This window comes from Cydia strobilella, chromosome Z (assembly GCF_947568885.1).
Source record: "Cydia strobilella chromosome Z, ilCydStro3.1, whole genome shotgun sequence".
Taxonomy (NCBI): Eukaryota; Metazoa; Arthropoda; class Insecta; order Lepidoptera; family Tortricidae; genus Cydia; species Cydia strobilella.
In genome coordinates this window covers 15,530,055-15,552,271 of record NC_086068.1, presented here as the reverse complement: position 1 = coordinate 15,552,271, position 22,217 = coordinate 15,530,055, and the positions used below count along the sequence as shown (strand labels likewise).

Genomic DNA, 22,217 nt, shown 5'->3' with positions numbered 1-22,217 from the left:
CAACACGTTTGTATCTTAGAATGTCTTAATTACTAAACAGACATGAACGTTAAACAGTCAAGAAGCAAAAAGTCTGGATTTTGTAATGTTTTTATTGCTAAATGGAATAAACGCCAAGCGACCCACCCATTAGCAAAACGTCTGGATTTTAAGTGTTTAGTATTATAATATGACACTTGAGAATTATAACTTATAAACCTAGCTTTAACCGTTACATATTTATAAATTACTAGTTATAAATTATGACAAATTAAATTTCATTTGAGCATGGCCCAACATGCTCTTAGCCCGTTTATTGCATTTATGGAATAAATGACCACCGCGCACTTGTTGTTAAGCAGTAGTTTGAATAACACTTCTCAATGCGTTCATTTAGCAGCTTTTAGCAAGAAAAGATAATACATGTGTACTAATATCGCTATAACTTAGGTATAAGTGTTGTTCTAGTATTTATTATTCAGACGTTATGTCTATAAAAGCCATAATTAACCCATATATGTAGCTACTGGATAACAAATAAGATGTGGATATCTTTACAGCTTCCAGTAATAGCGTCAACCTTTATTCAAAAACTAGCATTAAAACAGAAACTGTAACTGCTTTTATACAGTAAAAAGTCTCCACGGACGCTTCTTTTCAGCATTTAGTAACCACTATCACATTTTTCTTAATATTGTCTGCTTAATATCCCACTACGCAGAATATACACAGCTAATTGCTGCTAATGGCTCTATTTTGCAGCTTTTAGTAACCACAAAGGCTTTAAGCTGAATAATGTCTGACTAACTGTGCAAGAAATAAGTATTATTCAGCTTTAATATGCAAAACCGATACTATACAAAACTTATTCAGCATAAATTGGTATACAGGCCCACATATTTTTTTATTCCGAATTTGGTAATTTCCACCGCTTATACACAAAATTTATGCAATCTTAATTTGAATAAGATGATAATTTTACTGCATTATCCTGCTTGTGTGTTGCTTGGGCAAGGATTCAAATTAAGTTACAACAAAATATTGCCTTAATCACAATTTTCATTATAATCATACCTTGCGTCCGGGGGTAACTCCGGGCCAGTCTTTCTCTACGATGAAGCCAGTGAACGCCTTGCTGGCCGGGCACTTCGGGTCCGGGTTAGTTCTTGCCAGCACAAAGTACCTTTAAATATATAAACACTGTATTGGCGCATCTTTCAAATTGAAATCTTTATTGTGAGTTACAAAAATCTTAAAATGATGTCAATTGCGACCCTGACGCTTTGCAATAAACACTGGGTTATTCTAATAGGCGCAGTTAGAGCCTAATCTCGTGTGATAATCACACAATGTCGAAATAATGTTGAACTCCATTCCAGATAATCTCTGAAGTTCTAATATTAAATTATTTTTATATGGAGTATCTTTGTGCTCTACATATGTATTTTTAATTTTTTACCTAAATAATGCTATAATTGTCTTTTTACCTAAAAGTTTTTGAAATAAAAAATAAAGTCATGACAAAATAGTATGTTATGCTATATATATGACGACCGGTCTGGCCTAGTGGGTAGTGACCCTGCCTATGTAGCCGATGGTCCTGGGTTCGAATCCCGGTAAGGGCATATATTTGTGTGATGAGCACAGATATTTGTTCCCGAGTCATGGCTGTTTTCTATGTATTTATATGTTATATACATCGTTGTCTGAGTACCCATAACACAAGCCTCCTTGGGCTTACCGTGGGACTTAGTCAATCTGTGTGAGAATGTCCTATAATATTTATATATATAATTACCATTATACATAATTATACATCGGTGTCTAGTACTCGCAAAACAACCTTATTGAGCTTACTGTGGGACAAGGTCGATTTGCGTAAGATTGTCTCGTGTCCCATATTATTTATTTATTGAATGACATTGCTTATTGATTGACATGTGACATAAAAACTGCTCTACGCTGCCCACTTAATTATTTAATTTATTCTGTTTTTAGTATTTGTTGTAATAGCGGCAACAGAAATACATCATCTGTGAAAATATTCACTGTCTAGCTATCACGGTTCATAAGATACAGCTTGGTGACAGACAGACGGACAGCGGAATCTTAGTAATAGGGTCCCGTTTTTACCCTTTGGGTACGGAACCCTAAAAAGATTTGAACCTGTCCATAAATCATGTACAAAAACCTACAAAATATATACATTATTATCCTCGTGACTCGTTACTTTTACAATTGAGCAATAGTTACATACAATTTAACACTCTACTTCAGCACGAAACATCTGATAATATGCTGCGAATAATTACTTTGAGTGCAAAAACACATTACTTCCTCCAATGTCGCTTGCGACGGCTGCGTTGGCGGTTAACTTCGTGGACACCTGACTCTCGCCAACAGCTACTTATACATGCGAAGCTGTAATAAATACGCTGTTTGATATTCTGTAAGAGTGGCTGTACCCGAGCTACCCCGTGTCCGAATGGTGCCAATCTACCCCTAAAGAACCATTGTCCCTTCTATATACCTAATCATATCTGGAAAGGAGTAAAGTTTTGTCGAATACATGGATTTTACCAGTTGGCGACACCCCCATTGGTGATCCACATCTTCTGTCCATTGAGGATCCATTCGTCGCCCTTCTTCTCGGCCCGGGTTTTGATGCCGGCCACGTCCGAACCTGCGCCGGGTTCGGTCACACCGTAAGCCTAGAATCATTCAATTTCTTTTTAACACGTTCACTCCTGTTGGCCGAGCGGTAAGAGCGTGCGACTTGCAATCCAGAGGTCGCGGGTTCAAACCCCGGCTCGTACCAATGAGCTTTTTGGAACTTATGTACGAAATATCATTTGATATTTACCAGTCGCTTTGCAGTGAACGAAAACATCGTGAGGAAACAGGACTAATCCCAATAAGGCCTAGTTGGGCTAGGTTAGGTTAGGTTAGGCAGTCGCTTTCGTAAAAACTAGTGCCTAGGCCAATTTTTGGGATTAGTCGCCAAACGGACCCCAGGCTCCCATGAGCCGTGGCAAAATGCCGGGACATCGCGAGGAAGATGATGACTGCCAGCCACCGGCTAATAGGTGGATTGTTTGTTTGTAAGCGCTTTTCGCTACAAAACAAAGCGGAAAATACGTGAAAATACTCGTAGCGCGTAAGCTCGCGCTGGCAGTGAATGTGTTATTATTAGAGATAATCTGGAGCCGCCCTATTGGGAAAGTACCCGACGTACTGAAGCCATAAATATTGTTTCTTTGTAGTATTTCTGGTGAGTGGTGAGTGAAAGCTTCCAAGGATACACTGTGTTGACGGTGACCTGCATTCTTTCAAGAGTTGGTACCGCGCATGTAACATCTCTGATGTTTCGTCCGTAGCCTACGGTATCTGCTTGCCATTAGAAGGCCCGTGCGGTGTTGACGGTACAGTAAGCTTAGCGTACTTTATTTTCTTTATCTAGATACTAAATAATCTTAAGATAGACGTGTTAAGGTTGAGGAAACTTACAGCAACGAGCGGTTCGTCGATTAGCCTGCCCAGGTACTTCTTTTGCTGCTCCTTATTACCAGCAATGATCACGGGTGTTTGCTGAAATATTAGAAATAAAGGAGTTAGCTCACGGACGGGATATTAAACATAAAACATACTAATGTTCTATCAAACCAATATCCCAAAGCACATAAAAGCACTATAAAGCAAGCAAAAGGTATGATGTTAGTAAACTACGACGTGAAGCGTATTATACGAGTCTCCATGGAGATGAAGTGACGTGACAATATGTGAGGTATGCATAATGCATTTACGTGAATTTTATACGCCATGACTTCAAATTACGCCCGAACAACTACTTCAAAACTCGCTGCACTCCAAAACTACTGGCCACGAGTGGCAGAATACTTTTGCTTCATTAAGTTATTACAATAACAAATGAAACTAAAATGATATGCCTAAAATAGTCCGCTCTACAAAGTACTTGACTCGAATGCGACTGGGCAACATGCAGACTAGACACGTTTTCCATTGACAGCAAATCTTCCGACGCCCGTCACGTTGAACTCCCAACTGCTTCCATGCACGGGTTACATTCTCTTCTCTTAACATAAGTAGAATGGCATATGAATATAACACCGATATATTCGTCGTATGAGGTACCTAGTTCAAATTATGTTTTACTTATTTATTACAGTATACCTACTCAAGACCAATATTTGATTTCTATACATCAAATAACATTCTTCGATCATTCTACAAACATTAGGACTCAGAGGAAAGAAACCCTAAAGTAACTTTGTAAAGGAAACCGATTAGTATTTTTAATAGGATCATGCATAGTGCGAGTAATTCATCCAAACACTGCAATCGCTTCACTCACGCCAAGCCCACTGGCTTCCATAGCAGTCATGATACCGGTGCAGCCATAGGCCAGCTCCTCTGCTATCATGCAACCTTCGAAAACCCCCATGTTCATACCACCTAAGGAAATAAGAAGGGTGAAGTGGTGTAAGCGACGGTTTATATAATGGATACATGTAGATACAATCATACTTAGATAATACATAGAAAACGTCCATAACTCAGGAACAAATATCTGTGATAAAAACACAAATAAATGCCCTTACCAGGATTCAAATTCAAACCCGGGACCTCCTGCTTCGTAGGCAGGGTCACTACCCACTAGGCTGGGAGGACGTTAAGACGAAAGGGGACGACCGCCGCGAAACCGCCTTTCCATACAAACCTAGTCCCCATTTTCCTCTCTGGATATTAACATTATTGAAAATATTTTTACACAATCTGATGTATTTTAATGATAGCTATGGTCGGGTTTGATTTTTTTGGATTTTTTCATTATTATAAGAGTTAGGAGCATTTAAACATTTGTATGAAACCTGTTTTTCGCTCCTAACTTTTATAATAAATAAAAATACTAAACAAATGAAACGATCGGGGCATGATAATACTATTACTTATTCTGTGGCATAGCTATGACCAAAGATAGATATAACTAAGTTATAGATGGATACAGTCTAAGGAAAAAACGTGCCTCGAAAATCAAGAAAATTTGATTCTCGATTAGATGGCGCAACCTTTGGCCTATTCTCGGATAAATGGCGTTGACGGTTTCGTTTGTTATTTAACAATTTTAACGCATATCAGTGAAAGAACATGGGTCAAAATTATATAAAAATAATTAATGCAAATATAGCAAATAAAATAAAAATATTTATCCATATATTAGTACATTTTTTGATATTTTTATTTTTAGTTTTAATCGTGTGTCGATAGATGGCTGCGCATTGTGGCTACAAAATTTATTATGACAGTACAGCTCTATTATATTATATCCTCTTTGCTATGACTAAAATACATACAATTGTGTAAAAATATTTTCCATAATGTCAATATCCAGGGAGGAAAAGGAGAACTACGTTTGTATGGAAAACAGATCGGCCCCTTTCCTCTTAAATGTTTGTCCCTTCCAAATTAGTTACGTCATTTCTGTACCGATTAAAATAAATATTTATTTGAAAGCAGGGTGTGCTCCCTGGTTTTCTATACAAATTCAGTCCCAGAACTGGGAATTTCCGGTTACCGACATACCAATTCAGTACCGGGACCATTCCCTATTTGCATGAAAGGTATAATTATGTATTTCTGGATTGGTTACATATTCTGTACCTACAGTATCGTCCTTAGCGACGAGGCCATCGAGTGGCTGATTGGACTAAACTTGTATCTATGACTATTCTACGATGCCATACGATTAAATAATAGTACATTACTGCAGGAGCCGGGAAATAAGGGCTTGCCGGCTGAGTAGGTATAGACGGCCGACCGTAGGGAGGCCGGATAGTGATACTCAGCCGGCAAGCCGTTTTCACGGCCAGGCATATATAGTGCTTTTCTCAAACATATGCAATGAAATAAAGAAATACACCACTCAAAAAAAAAACAAATTTCTCCTTCGACTTTGGCGGCAACAAGTTATTAATTGCTAATTCTGCCTCCGCCCTCAATTGTGACGGAGTACTTCTTCGTCGCTATTATCATCGGAACTCACATTGAAATTTTATTTATAAATGTCAATCACAAATACAAAATCCAGCTACTCGACAAAAGTTTTTTAATTTTCCCTCCAATCCCTACATAATGATTTTTTTACGGAAGTCGTGCGTATTTCGCGTGTGTAGTGTTCGAATAGACCTTATTAGGGTTATTATACACAACCTGATATAGTTGGTCAAACCAAATTGTCAGTAAATAAGAACAAAAAAAATACTATACTCATCCTTTTCTTTTGGGTGCTAGTACTAGTGTAAGACAAAGATAGTATGATTCTCTCTGTCTATGTTTGAAATGAGACAGTCCTTTGACAAACTATAAATGCAGAGGATTTTAAATATTGTCTATGGTATCTGGTGACTTAGGCTCCATTCGCACGAGCATTCGCTAATCAGCGCGCAGCGTAGTATGGAGCGGGCTATACAAATTAGTATACTTAATATCAGTTCGTGTGTAATAGGCGTTAACGCGGATATTTTTGGTCCGATAACCATTCAGCCGGACTTCCGGTTCGAACGCCATCTTGATAGTAGCCTCGTGATTAATTCCTTCGTTTTTTGCTCATTAATATTGTTTAAAGTGTAATATCGATAGCTTTATTATACAATAATCTAATGTGGTAGTGTGCAGTGAATGGAGAATTAATCTCAAAGCGTGTTTAACCACCATTTTGGAGTCAACGGCCGGTAGTCCACGTGCTTCTCGTAAAATCCAGCTATCGGTTTTACGAGACAACTACAACAACCACCGAACAGCGTCGTGCTCTAAGAGCATTTATTTTGTTCCTATCCTTTTACGTGACATTGGCTACGGGCAACACCGCCCTCAAGTCCATCAAGAAAAGAACCATTCAGCCACTAGAAAAAAAAAAAAAAACATATAATTCAGCTGTTTAACCTGTTCATGAACACAGACGCCATGTTTACATTAAAATTTTAAAAAAATACTTCCGTCCTAGGCCTTCAGTTTCGTATGAAATTCCTTTACAGTTCTCTCGAGTTGCTCCGCCCGAAACGTGATACTTTGAATGAATGAATGAATGAAATTATTTAATCCAGAAATATTTCCATATGAGGTTAGACATTTAAAACGAATTACATAATAATATATATATATATTTGAAGCCTGTTTTGACGCACATAAGGACGATATTTCATTGCATGTTCGAGAAAATAAAATAAATAACCTACAAATGCAGATGGAAACCAAGACAAACTTGGGAAACTTCAATGTTATATGCTTATCTTACATACGAGGCTTTAAGTATTATTTATTATCTTTCGTCGATAATACAATGTTGGTATATGGCGGTTGGTACTATTTGTTGTATTTCCAGATTACTTGGGATTTCTTAAGCTTAATAAATTACCTACTTTGAATAATTCTTAAGTTCATCATCTGTCTAGTTGCTTGTAAAATCACATTTCTTTCGTATTGTTTAAAATATAATATGGAATAGTTTTTTCTCCAATATTCTCGGAAATGTTCACCTTATTGAAGCAAAAATAGTACGAGAAGTTCTTTATTGTAAAATTCCAATTTAAAAAAAATCTAATCATTCTGACCTTTTCTACCGGACGGGAAGTAAAAAAACACTATAGTATGAATGGTATAGAAAGGATGTCTATCTCTTATGGCAGAATTGTTGCAAAAGTGACCGCTTTCAGCTTTAAATAATAGTTCTTAATCTCTCCGGTGGCGCTAATTAGGCTATAGGACGTGAGTATAACATGTAAGGCAACAAATAACCCGACCAAATTACGTAGGTTGTTTTTGGTAGTATTTCGGTGTATGGTGGCGCCGCCTAATTACTGTTTTTTGATGGACACTTTTCATACATAGAGATTTGGCTCCTTTATATAGTCTCCATGATGGTACTGAATGGCAGAATAAGTTGTGCCTTTAACTTGTAAAAAATAATTAAAGAGGGAAATTGTTTTGACGTTTTTGATGTGGAGGTTCGATTTGAGTGATGCTTGTTGCTCTATAACAAATTACCGGTATTCAATTTCGGTATCTCGGTTGGTTGTGTATATTTTTCGATTTCATTTAGGAAATCTGATAACTCATTGTCCTTACCTAAATACCATTCTACAATATCAAATAAATATTTCAAATGCTACGTGATATTTTGATTTTAAGTTATACCGGTAACGATTCCTGCTATATATGCCTCGGCAGGAATAGCAAGTGGATTCGTCTTCTTTCAACAACATCGAAACTCGAAACTCATCCACGAATTGCACTTTCCCGGCCTCTGCAATAATATACTATTATATTACTGAACTACATTGATGTCTTTGAAATAAGAGGGTCGGCAATATTGTCTGTATTTTTGTTCCAAAAATAAGGATGATAATAAATATATAAAGTACCTAAGGTAAAAAAATCTTTTGTTTGTGTACAATGTTCACGGGAAGACCATAAGTAGACCAATAACACAGTAGGTTTTTAATAGAGGTAGAAGCTTCAACAGAACCGATTTTGGACAGCTGCAGGTCACCAATTATTCTGTCACTCATTAATAAAAAGCACTTTTTTTTCGCCTCTAGGGTTTCAAGAAACCGTTCATTTCATGAAATGAATGCCACATCATTAAAATATCAATTCTAAGATCTAGCCACATCATATATGTATCCACCACTACCTTATCCATTTGAAAGTATGACATAATGACAACGTGAAAGACAACACAAAAATATAAGTGAATAATAAGTTTACAGAAATGAGTTCATTGGCTTGGCGGAAGTTATTGAAGTGTTTGATTCGATCGTCATTGATGATCATCGATCAATGACGATCGAATCAAACACTATAGGCATGTGAGTCGGCCGGCAATGTTCGACGCATATTCGTGACTAGGAGTCAGCCATCACTATATTACATGCATTTTCCTCCACACCCGCCACGAAGTTGCGCTGATAGCTAAGGCGAGAGATGTATTTAAATTTTTATGGTAATGTGAATTATAGTAGATAGCTTTTGCCCGCGACTTCGGCTGCGTGGACTTAGTAACCCTAGCTAGAGTAAGAATAGCGCCTGACGAAAGTCTTATAGCAATCATTCAATTTGAGCATAATATGCACACAAATATTAGGCAACTCATTAATTATCTCAATTACATCATGATTCAACATCAACATCAAACATTTATTCAGCAAATAGGCCACAGGGGCACTTTTACATGTCAATTTTTACAAACAATAAAATTAATCCAAAATTACAAAAAAAACAATTACATAAATATAAATGTTAAATTACACAAGAAAAAAAAACTAATAATAACTATACAAATAACAGATGATTCTACCCCGCTTTTCACCCTCTTATCTTAAGGGATGATTTTCGGGATAAAAACTATCCTATGTCCCTCCCCGGGACTCAAACTATCTCTACGCCAAATTTCAACTAAATCGGTTCAGCGGTTTAAGCGTGAAGAGGTAACACACAGACAGACAGACAGACTTTCGCATTTATAATATTAGTATGGATAGCGTTAAGCCGAGACGGCCAGCGATTAGCAACCCATGTCACGGACTCACGCCCAGGTTGGTGCCCCCAATGGCTGTACAGATGCCAGAGCACCCGAATGCGAACTCTTCGCCGATCAAACACTCCTCGAACACTCCTAGATTACCAACACCGCCTGAAAAACCCCTCAATTGTACATAAGAAATATTTTAGCATACTGTGTAGGCAACAGGGACTTCATTATATGTTAAAATGAACAAATTAATACCTAACCTGTATAGGTACCTATTAGATGCGGCAAATAATAAACCATACCATACTCGTACCTCCATGAATAAAGCCCATTTAGACGGTTCAAGAACTAGCAAGCGATTTTCAGTACATTCGCAATAAGACTATCTTTCTCTATCAAAGAGTGTCAGGCCCTTGTTTAATACCTATTATTTATTTACCTATGCCACAATCGTGACAAGCGGCATCGCCTGAGACAAAAGTACATACTCACTGCTCTTACTTAAGGGGCCCACTGACTATTAGTCCGCCGGACGATATCGGACTGTCAGTTAGAACAAAAATTTGACAGTTCCGAACAACTGACAGGCCGATATCGTCCGGCGGACTAATAGTCAGTGGGACCCTTTAGCCTACGAATTCGTTTGAAACTCGGAAACTATGAAATCTACAGAGCCAATTCTAGTCTAGTATTGTAGAAAATTTAGTCTTCTTTAAAAACGTATTGAGAAGAAACTATCAAAAACTAGTATCATAATCGTCCAAATTAAAAAAAAAACGAATTTTTCGCGGTTTTTTCGATTTTTGACAAAGGTGCGTTCAGCGCTCGATAGAGGTCTCAAACTTGGATTATTCATTGGGCCAACATCATAAACAAGTCTACAAAAAATCAGAACTACCGGATTTGACGCAAACGCTAAATGTATAAAGTTACTGTATTATAATAAGTATTTGTTTGTAGAGGTAGACGAATTTAAAATACAATACCTATGGAACTATCCCAAGCAGCTCATTTGACAATATTTTGAAAGTGGAGGCTAGCAAAGCCATAAAAATATTTGGTGTTGACCACTCACTCCCAAACCACTGCCATAGTCTAACCCGTTCGTATAAAAATACCGCAAATCGATGTACAAGTTAGCCGTTTGACACACACATACTAGAGGCCAAAAAAAATTTTTGACCCGCAGTTCCTAAAAATTTCGCTGCGGGGGGGAGTGGTAAAACATTTTTTTTTCATAACCTATCGAGTGTGTTTTTTCATAACCTATCATACGAAAGGGCTTTTTGAAGCGATTCTAAAAATATATCACATCATTACATTTCGGGCATTTTTTTTTAATTAAAACAAAAAGAATTTTCGAAACATACCAAGTTTGGGCTCCTCCAGACACGATATGCTGATTTTTTTTTGTTTATTAAAAAAAAATGTTAATGATATTATTTTCAAAATTGCTCTCTTGGGGTTCGATATCAAGATATTACGTATCATTTGTGGTATATTGTACAAAAAAAATCTAAGGTATATCGTAGCTGGAGGATACAACCTTGATATTTTGTGTCAATAACTAAACAAATTATACCAACTGATGAAAAGGCGCAGTTAAAGGGTTAAAGAGGTATTTCCCGTTGGATATATGGATATTACGTATCATTTTATGATTAATATGTAACGTATCTGCAGTATAGTTCCATAAGTCTCGTGAAATAGGTATTGAAGTAGAACTGTGTCACTTTGTAAAATTGAAAAATTAAAAAAAAAATTGCTAATGATATTATTTTCAAAATTGCTTTCTTGGAGTTAGACATGAGGATATCACGTTTCATTTGTGGTATATTGTACAAAAAAAAATCAGCCATATCGTGTTTGGAGGAGCCCAAACTTGGTATGTTTTGAAAATTCTTTTTGTTTTAATTTAAAAAAAATGCCCGAAATGTAATGATGTGATATATTTTTAGAATCGCCTCAAAAAGCCCTTTCGTATGATACCACACTCGATAGGTTTTGGAATATATTTTTTTCCATACAAAAAAAATAATGTTTTACCAATTTCGCTGCGGGGGGCAGCGAAATTTTTTTAGGAACTGCGGGTCAAAAATTTTGTTTTGGCCTCTAGTATGTGTGTGCCAAACGGCTAACCTGTACATCGATTTGCGGTATTCCTTTGAAGTTGGGGTCGAGCGGCTTCCGCTACCAGTGATAGCTAACGTTACACCCGTGCAGCCAAACGCTAACTCTTTCACGATCATACTCGTTTCGAACGATCCTAATGCCACCTGAAATAGCTGACTTGAATGTTTGTTTTTCCTTTTGTCTGTCCACACATAAAAATAGAAATAATTTTCATTTCTCTAAAAACAACATAGTATCTTAGAACCTGTCGCATTTATAACTCAAATAAAAATCTGACGATTAAGTCGACAATATAAAATGCACCTTTGATATGATCTAAAGATACAAAAAGCCTAACCTTGCTTCAATATCTGAACTTTGTGTGGCAGTACTCATATGGATGTTATTGTTAAGATGAATAATGATATGTAGAAATAACAGTAAGTATGAATAACTGACAATGAGGTTAAAATTTGCCAATAGACGTTGAACCATGTAGAATTATATACTCAATATTTTAGTTCATAACATAAATAAATAATAAATCGACAAAAGTAGCGCTTGTGCCTTTTTTTATTTGTACACTGGCATTAGCTTGCGTTGTCCCTTTAGTTTTTAATCTCATTGTCTGTCTTCATTCCGCCAGATTTTCACAACCATTCCAGTCAACCCACACAGAACAGAGTTGCATTAGAGCTCACTCCGACTTCGGTGATGTAAATGGCTGCCATGATCCCGGAGCAGCCGAACGCCATTTCCTCTGCGACTAGGCAATTCTCAAACACCCCTAGTCCTAGGCCGCCTGTCGTTGAGGTTAAAAAGACCCGTTAACGGTGGTGAAACAAAAATATCGTAAAATCGAAAAATGTTCTTGTATCAATTCCGGTTTCTATTCTTAAGAAACATATAAAGTTACTTTTTAATACAGTTGCTCAAAAAGTGCTACTTTACGTAGCTGTTTAGCGTGCGAAAAGTTGGTATTCGCGAACTAGTGGTTTTTACTTTCCAATTTTTTTAAAATTTATACTTGTTCCAATTCATGACTACTTATTGATATATTAGTTAGATAATATTAGTTTCCTTTAAACGTCGTAACCAACATAAAAACCTACTGTTAATGTAAGAATACGAAAAATATACATATAACACGTTTATTTTTTAATATTGAAGATTGAAAAACCGTTCTTAATAAGTTGTCTGAATGGAACGGAATAGCTATGGAAGGTAGAGGTAGGAATAGCTGCCGAAACGGCTGTCAAAGAAGAGGCGTTTTTTCTTACTGCAACTAAGTTTCCAAAGGCAACAGTCGATTTTGTTTTTATTCCTTAGTTGTTGTTTTTCTTATTTTTTCGCAACTGTATTAAAAAACGTCGTTTGATACACGTGCGGAAATGTCATTCTTCACTCGTCCCGAGACTGGACACGAGCCGTAGGCGAGTGGCAAGATATCTCGGTATTCGTGACGTAATGACATACCTTTCGCACTAGCATCGAAATGTACTATTATCTACACACGTATCATAAACCCTCTATGCCATCAAAATCCGTAAACAATGGCCAACATTAAGATTGTATAAATGTTCTGATAACAATTATACTGTAGACGTGAGATAAGCAGCTTTTGACCTTATGTAGGGTAGGAAGTATGTACCTATAGTACGTTAGAATATAATGATGTTGATCGAAGTTTTGGATCGTACTGAAAATTAAAACCAGCAAAAGGGAATTTAGACTGTTAAGTGCCAGAAATAGCACGAAGGTTGATAGTGTAACGCTCCGTAACACACATCGTTACATTCGTTACATTATATTCTAGAGCATAAAGTAAAATCATCTATTACGACCCTTATTGACTTAGCAATGAAGTCCAAAATCTGCCATACAAACTACCAGCCCTGCCGGGGCGCGCAAGACCGGCGCGCTCCCGACCGCCGTGCCTCGCGCCACAGGCACAACCGAGTACAATTTTCTTGTTTTGAATAAATACCCTAAAATATTGGATATATTTGTATATTTTACTCACACTCGAAGTGAATAGCAGAGTGTATAACTCAGGCATAAATGCCCATTTTTATCCTCGACTATATTGGTCCTCGCTGCGCTCGAACCAATAAATTGCCTAGGATAAGAATGGATCGCTTTATGCCCTTGTTGTACAATCTACTATTTTATCCTAGACTATATTCATTTATAGTGCTTCGTACAACACTTTGTTCACGAAGTATTTCGGTTAAATGGGTTATTGTAGTTTAAATTCAATATTGTACTGTTTTAGCAGACAGGAAGTATATATTGTGGTGTTGCATCTAAAGTGAACTCTCGTGTACAGTCGAAGGCAAAAATATCGATCCAGACAAATGGCTTAAAAATATGTGAACACGACTTTATTGTCTAAGGTGTAAGAGCGTACACATATATTTTTGAAACTTTGGGAATGTATATATATTTATGCCCTTGAGTGTACATACCCTACCTAATGGGGCCTGTAGACGGGCCATATTTTCACTGCAATATGTGGCCGGCAACTATTGGTGTCTTTCTCTAACATGTGAGTAAGAGAGGGACACCAATAGTTGCCGGCCACATATTGCAGTGAAAATGTGGCCCGTCTACAGGCCCCTTAAGGTAATCTTTCGTGGGTGCATTCATCTAAAATGTAGGTACTTTATTTCGCTTGTTTGGGTATCAGTATCAATATTAGTACAAGAAGTTAAACAACAACTTTCCTCCCCTGTAAAACAAATAACTATTGCCCCACTACTCAAATATTTAGTGGAACGAATGGGATTTTTTTCTTATTAATAGTTCTACTGACTACTGAGCTTAATTATAAGGAATTTATTTCATAATTTTATTACGGTAGAGTTACTAAGAAAAAATATTCACATTGTTCCACTGTATTTGTTTGTTCGGTTAGGATTGATTCGCACAATCAAATTAAAAGACGGATAACATAGAATGATAACGTTACCGCAATGTTCGGGGATGTGTCCGTTCATGAGGCCGACCTCCCAGGCCTTCTTGACGATGGGCCATGGGTACTCGCCGCTCTTGTCGTACTGCGCCGCGACTGGGATTATCTCTTCCTTGGTGAACTTGCGGGCTAACTCCTGCAGGGCCTTTTGCTCGTCGGTTAGCTCTGTAAACCGCAGTCAAACAAATTGCTAAACAAACTTACTTTTTTATATACATAATTCTACCGCTATATTATCCTAAGCAAAGTTTATCAAGATTTTTGGGTCTTATTTTTTTCCTTTCGACTAAAACTGGTAATTGATGTAGAAAAATCATAAATAAAAACACAAGGAGGGAATTTTTGTTATGTGGTAGTAAGGCGGTTAAAAATACCAATCTGTTAGTCTAGGTATACAGTGTGTAAATCGAATACGGGCGATAAATTAAACTAGGTATAGAATTTATCCGTGTAATCATAAATTATATTGTATGGTTAATATTTTCGTTGTATATCTAAGCAAAATTTATCTCAATATACTTCATAGGTCCTATGCTAACCACCGTTTAAATATTCGCCCGTATTGTATTTACGCACTAGGCTAAAGTCGCAAACGTCTTAATTGCCTACTTCAAATGAAAGTTAAGAGGTTTGCGACTTCAGCCGACTATTTGTTTTTTAGTATAATTTCTTGTATAGATAAATTACCTATTAAAACAACATTATCATTCTCAAAATACGGCCGCTAATCTAATCCATTCTGCATTACATCTGATACGCAACGATAACGTTAGTGCCTACGTTGATCGCTGTCTAAAGGACAAATTTCGAACTTTGTACTGTAGGACATGTCATACTTATCGATCTTTGGACTTGGACACCAGTAGGCCAAGCACATGATTGGCGCGACAGTATCTCGCCGCGAGATAGACTACCCGTCTTTTTCTAACTGTATTAATTAAAGACAGTCCGGGTAGTCTATCTCGCGGCGACATAGTGTAGCGCCCATGGTATAATAAAACAAGGTACTCTCTTTCGAGACTCGCGAACCACGTGACTGACACAAGCCTACGTCATCGTGCTGTTAAAAGGTTCACGATGACATAGGCTTGTGTACGTCACGTGGTTCGCGAGTCTCGGAAGAGAGTACCAGGCGGAGTATATTATTATACCATGTGTAGCGCCAATCATGTGCTAGCCCGGCTGGATACACCACCATAACTAACCGTACATAACGGGGGTCTAGAAATTTAATCAGATGGCTCACTAGTCGAGCTTCAGAGAGCCATTCAACTTAATTCTTCGGTTCAATATTTACATTTTTTTAGGGTTCTTTACCCAAAGGGTAAAAACGGGACCCTATTACTAAGACTCCGCTGTCCGTCTGTCTGTCACCAGGTTGTATCTCATGAACCGTGATAGCTAGACAGTTGAAATTTTCACAGATGATGTATTTCTGTTGCCGCTACAACAACAAATACTAAAAAGTACGGAACCCTCGGTGGACGAGTCCGACTCGCACTTGTCCGGTTTTTTATCATAAATCATTTATTTGTTTGAAAAGGGTACAGTCACAGATGTTCACGTTTATTGTTGTCCTCCTTATTCAGCTGTCCACAAACAGCATGCAAACAATACAATTCTATAAGCAAGAATATTAATGGACCGCGAGCCAGGCGCAAATTTCGTCAGTCATCGCCTCCCGGGCGAAAACTCGTATAGCGGTTAACGGCTATGTATGATGAACCCTCGTGAACGTCAGCTGCCGCTCCGTTGGTGGGTTGAGGAATGGCAGCCACCGAAGCGCGTAACACGGTCTTTCCACCGCGATACAACCGGCTGACGATTTGTTTTATTAACAATAGCATCTGAACTATCATTTAACAAAGTATCAAACGGGAGGCGATGACGCCGATGACTGAAAAAAAATTTCTTTTTTACATGTTCATGTGACCAGCTGACGGTCTTTCCACAGCGATACAATCGGCTGACGATTTTGTTTATTTACAAAAGCATCTGAACTATCATCTGACAAAGTATCAAGCGGGAGGCGATGACAAAAAAAAAATTATAGACTTTATTTTGCTGCCATTCCTCAACCCACCAACGGAGCGGCAGCTGACGTTCACGAGGGTTCATCATACATAGCCGTTAACCACTATACGAGTTTTCGCCCGGGAGGCGATTGGTCATGAAATCTGTTCCTGGCCCGCGGTCTATAAAATATGCCTACTTATACACGTAAAAGTCTTATAGGTAACTAATAAATTTAAAAACCAGCCAAGTACGTAGTGAAGTATTCTACACCAGCAGCGTCAATATTTCTCGGGAAAACGTCGAGCCGAAACAAACTTGTGTCTGAAATTGAGACTTCCCTAAAAGAAGACTCTGAATGGAGTCGACTTAACTTGCCTAACAGATTTGCGCGTTTACCGCAAAAAAAGCTTGCATTTGTGGTATTAGAGTAGAGCCAGTATTAGAATCTTTGGCGTCCACATCTCGAGTGAAAACCAGTTCCGCGGCCATTTAGAGGGTAAGGCCAAATTAGCCTCAAAAAAGCTCGGTGTGCTCAACAGATCGAGACAGTATTTCACATTGGCCCACCGCCTACAGCTTTATAAGGCGCAGGTTCTCCCACACATGGAATACTCTTCTCATCTGTGGGCAGGGGCACCCCAGTATCAGCTTCTCCCTCTGAACTACATCAAACGAAGAGCGACTCGAATTGTCAGTTGCCAGCGTATTTCAGATCGGATTGATTCCTTGGCGCTGCGTACAGATGAAGCCTTGCTTTTCATTTTCAATGGTATTATAATGGAGAAAAAAGTTCGGATTAAGCCCTGCCGCTTCTTTCCACCAGCGCCCTTCGCGACAATATTTCCATCTTCACCACTTAGATGGTTGGCAGCCCTTGCTCGTTTCTTCAGAAACTCCCTGCCTCGCACAGCTTAAGTAAATTAAACTACCGCGCCTGCGCGGTATTTCCGGACCGATACGACCTTCAATAAAAGAGTGTATTCTCATATTAGGCCAAGCAATAAGAAGGTATAGAGGGAAATGCAAGGAACACAATTTTTAACTTCGTAGCTTTGTTTGTACTGGTTAGGAGATGAACATATCAAAAGTCCCCGGCCGTAACCCTGCTGCTGGGGGGGAGGGGGGTTTGAAGGTTCCATTTTTCGGTTTTTCGATTATATCTCGGAAACTATGCGTCTGAGCGACTTGGCCACTTATACAAAATGAAAAGAGATTTAATTTGTTACAAGCTTCATTCAGTCAAGTTTTTCAATATCTTGTTTAGTTTTTGAGATATCCGCTCTTGAAGGTTTATGTAGGGCTCTCATTTTTATCTTGATTATCTACATCAGTAAAGCTGCTAGGACGGGTTTGGTAACGTTTTCGTATAAATCGGGGGTGCTGAATTCATTTATGGTACCAACAATACACGTTTCCGAAGTAAAAACATATAAACTTTAAAAAAATAACTTTTTTTTAAACTCCTCTTCACGCTTAAACCGCTGAACCGATTTAGTTGAAATTTGGTAAATAGGTGTTTTGAGTCCCGAGACAGGATATAATATAATTTTTATCTCAAAAATCATACTTTGAAGGTGAGAAATTTGGTGTGAGGGGAATTCAGCTTCTTCGCCGAAGTTGAATTCCTGAGGTTAATACTGTTTAAATTTAGGTTTGAAGTCATGTTTGGTATCATTATCAACTAAATCAATCATGTAGACCATCCCAAATATTATTTAAATAGGTTCAGCGGTTATTGATTCCCCATACAAATTTCCACCCCACTTTTCACACCCTTAAAAGATGATTTTGGTTATAAAAAGTATCCTATGTACTGTCCCGGGACTCAAACCATCTCTGTACCAAATTTCAACGAAATCGGTTCGGCGGTTTAAGCGTAAAGAGGAGTTTTATAAAAAAAATTTTTTTTTAATTTTGTTTTTACTTAGGAATGGTGTCAATGTTGATACCATAAATAAATTAGCAGCTTCACCGATGTAGATAATCAACATAAAAATGAGAGCCCTAAATAAACCTTGAAGAGCGGATATCTCAAAAACTATACAAGATATCGAAAAACTTGACTGAATAAAACTTGTAACAAATTAAATATCTTTTCATTTTGTATAAGTGGCCAAGTCGCTCAGACGCATAGTTTCCGAGATATAATCGAAAAACCGAAAAATGGAACCTTCAAACCCCCCTCCCCCCCCCAGCACCAGGGTTATGGCCGGGGACTTTTGATATGTTCATCTCCTAACTAGTCCAAACAAAGCTACGAAGTTAAAAATTGTGTTCCTTGCATTTCCCTCTATACCTTTTTTTGGGCATTTATTTCCTGGCCTATATAAAGGCCGCGGCAACACAATTACGCGCGACGGTAATCCCTTACCGTTAGGTGATACTGATACGTCTGCTCGTTTGCCTCTTATATCATAAAAAAATGCTATAAGATTTTAAGGAACCGTCCCCAAGGTTGGGCCGTTGGACGGATGGAGTGGAGGCGGATCTCGGTGAGCTCGGCGTCGCCAGAAGCTGGCGTGAGATCGCTCTGGACCGGGCAAAGTGGCGTGCTCTTGTATTGGAGGCCAAGACTCATTTTGGGTCATCGCGCCAGCCAAGTAAGTAGTCCCTAAGGTCATCAAAATATGGCCACGCCGCCGCCGCGATTTTAGGGGTCGGCGCCCATCTCTAGTTCAAAGTGTTCAAACTAATTTTTGATAATTAAAAATTCGAAAAAAACAAACGTCCCCTACGTTTGATTTAGCTGCAGTTGATATACAACACATTGTGTCAAATTATACGTCATATCATAATTTTATAGGTTTGACGTTTAAAATAACACTTGCACTGCGTGTGCTATCAAAATCATTGCAGACTTTTCTTGGTCTAACTCTATCAATAAATGTTACGTAAACAATGTGTTTCTTCATTTGGTAATAAATTAATAATAGGTACATCAACAGTTAACTTGATGATAATCTTAATCTAGTAATAAAAAATAGCCTTTTATGGTAACACTGTTATCTGCAATAAAATAACATTGCTGTTGTCGTACGGTGTTAGCCATTAATCTCGCTCTTCAATGGCATGGTACTTGATGGTACATTTCAAGGAACAAATACCGATTACCACTTTATAATTTTAAAAATATGGCGATGAACATAGTATAGCGTTTTCCAAAAAAAAAATTACATTTCATTCATGTCTTCAAAATGCACGCCTCATACATGAAAAAATGTGTTCCAAAATTTTGTATGAAAAAATATTTTTCTAGTGCGTCACGTTCATTCAAATAAATAAATTATTCATACAAAAAAGTGACGATCTGGAAAGGAAATCTTGGGACACATTTTTTCATATATGAGGCGTGGAATGTACTAATGGTTCTGAATAAAATGAGCCCAAGAAGTCAATATTTTGAAGACATGAATGAAATGTACAAATTTTTTCGAAAACACTCAGTAAATGATTGTTACCAAAGGAGAAGCCAGTAGTTGGGACAGGTTTTGGAGCCGCAGCTGCCGGGCGCGTGGTTGACAGCTGACGGTACAGTGGGCGGGTGGCACGGGCAAGCTATAAAAATTACTAATTGAACACACAAAATATTTTACAAATTTTCATTATACAATAAGCAAATAATCTTACACTAAGTTTTTGTAAATAACAAATTGCACAGATTCTTAGACAAGAACACCTCCTACAGGTTTGACTTGCTATTATCATCAACCCAAAATAGATAAGTATTTTTTGTAACTGCTGAGCATAGAGTAACTTATACTAGAGGGGTACTGTTATAGTAAATTTTGTAACCCCAGTAAATTCACTGCCATCTGTCGACACACTTTAAAACTAAAAATGAAGATTTATAAATGTACGATAAAATGTATTTAAATATGGATAAATGATTTTTTTTATTTGCATTAATTATTTTTATGATTTTGACCCATGTTCTTTCACTGATATGCGTTAAAATTGTTAAATAACAAACGAAACCGTCAACGCCATCTATACGACAGTAGGCCAAAGCTAGTAGCGCCCTCTGAACGAGAATCAAATTTTCTTGATTTTCGAGGCACGTTTTTTCTTTAGACTGTATCCATCTATTACGGAGTTATATCTATCTTTGCTGCTGAGTTTGGCCCACCAAACTATATTGTAATGTTGATATCCGGCGCCAATTTGCCATCTGGCAAATTGCGACAGCACAATAATTAAACAGCAATCAGCAGCCGCAGCATTAATAATTGCAAACAGGTTAAAATAAATCCAGGCTGCATGATACCAACCTAAACAACAAATTTACTAGAAATAAGTGCACAATGTTAATAAAATATAAACTTCTATACTACTTTTTTAGGGTTCCGTACCCAAAGGGTAAAACGGGACCCTATTACTAAGACTCCGCTGTCCGTCTGACTCGGCTAAACAGTTGAAATTTTCACAGATGATGTATTTCTGTTGCCGCTATAAAAACAAATACTAAAAAGTACGGAACCCTCGCTGTGTAAGTCCAACTCGCAATTGGCCAGTTTTTTTTTATCAACAAGATAAAATAAATAATAATAAATATTATAGGACATTCTTAAACAAATTAAATAAGCCCCATGGTAAGCTCAATATGGCTTGTGTTGTAGGTGCTTAATCAACAATATATAAGATTTTCTGGAATGAGCTGTTTAGAAATGTACGAGACTAATCAAACACATCTCCGGAAACAATAACGGATCAGTTGGAAACAAATTTCGATATCCGAACTGCAAAAAATTATCGCACAAAAGTACTCATTTCTACCGAAAACAAAGGTGAACTTATACTTTTGGCCTGTACTGCATAATACATAAATACTTATATACATAGAAAACACCCATGACTCAGGAACAAATTTAATATTCGTGCTCATCACACAGATAATTGCCCTTATCAGGATTTGAACCCGGGATGGGCTTCATAGGCAGGGTCGAAACGACGAAACGGACGACAGATCGTCGAAACGATGATGGCGACGAGACGAGATGGCTAGATTGATTATAAGTGCCTGTTATAAAATTCTACTTTATCATGTTAGTAATAAATCTATTAGTAAACGATATGGGAGTAGGTACTGTACGTATAATTAAATCTCGTTTGATAATTATTTGTTGACAGTTAAGTAACATTGGCCGAACGTCGTACTGTTAAACGAACTTTGGACATCTTGTTTTTTTTAAATCTTTATTTATTTATAGGGTTTTAAGTTTTGGACATCTTGTTAACCTCTGATAGTTCAAGCTTTTCTATGATTATCTACTGTATATACTGTACAAGCAAAGAGTAATTATTATAACGAGCTTTTAACCTAAGAACCTAATCCCGGATAAAATTTATGGTTAATATTTTGAAACCTTTTGGCGATACTAATAAGCATAAAGTAAACACAAAACTGAATACTTACTTGGCTCAATGGCTGCATTTTGTTAAAAAGATTAATTTTCAATAAAATAAAAATTTGACTGATTTCTGGACTTTGCACTGTGTTATGACTTTGCTAAGTGTCGTGCATATAACACGACACGTAAAATAGAATGAACCTAAAAGGAACCCTACGACTATTACAATAATAAATAAATC

At 37.5% G+C, this 22,217-nt stretch overlaps 1 protein-coding gene and 1 long non-coding RNA gene across 5 annotated transcripts in view; both read right to left on the bottom strand.

Annotated features, from left to right (window-relative positions):
• The window catches only part of LOC134754350 (medium-chain specific acyl-CoA dehydrogenase, mitochondrial), a 33,294-nt gene extending 11,086 nt beyond the window's left edge, over window positions 1-22,208 (bottom strand). The window contains exons 1-7 of one of the 3 annotated variants that reach the window (XM_063690635.1): window positions 22,042-22,208; window positions 20,087-20,183; window positions 14,610-14,777; window positions 12,340-12,440; window positions 3,487-3,567; window positions 2,560-2,690; window positions 1,054-1,162 (exon numbers count right to left, since the gene is read on the bottom strand). In XM_063690635.1, coding sequence (XP_063546705.1) covers window positions 1,054-1,162; window positions 2,560-2,690; window positions 3,487-3,567; window positions 12,340-12,440; window positions 14,610-14,777; window positions 20,087-20,183; window positions 22,042-22,059 — 705 coding nt within the window. In that variant the 5' untranslated portion in view covers window positions 22,060-22,208. Of the gene's footprint in view, window positions 1-1,053; window positions 1,163-2,559; window positions 2,691-3,486; window positions 3,568-4,351; window positions 4,453-9,584; window positions 9,689-12,339; window positions 12,441-14,609; window positions 14,778-20,086; window positions 20,184-22,041 lie in introns of all 3 variants that reach the window. The other 2 variants (XM_063690633.1, XM_063690634.1) reach the window with 2 other exon arrangements.
• The window catches only part of LOC134754495 (uncharacterized), a 400,626-nt gene that overhangs the window by 43,849 nt on the left and 334,560 nt on the right, over window positions 1-22,217 (bottom strand). The window lies entirely within an intron of this gene.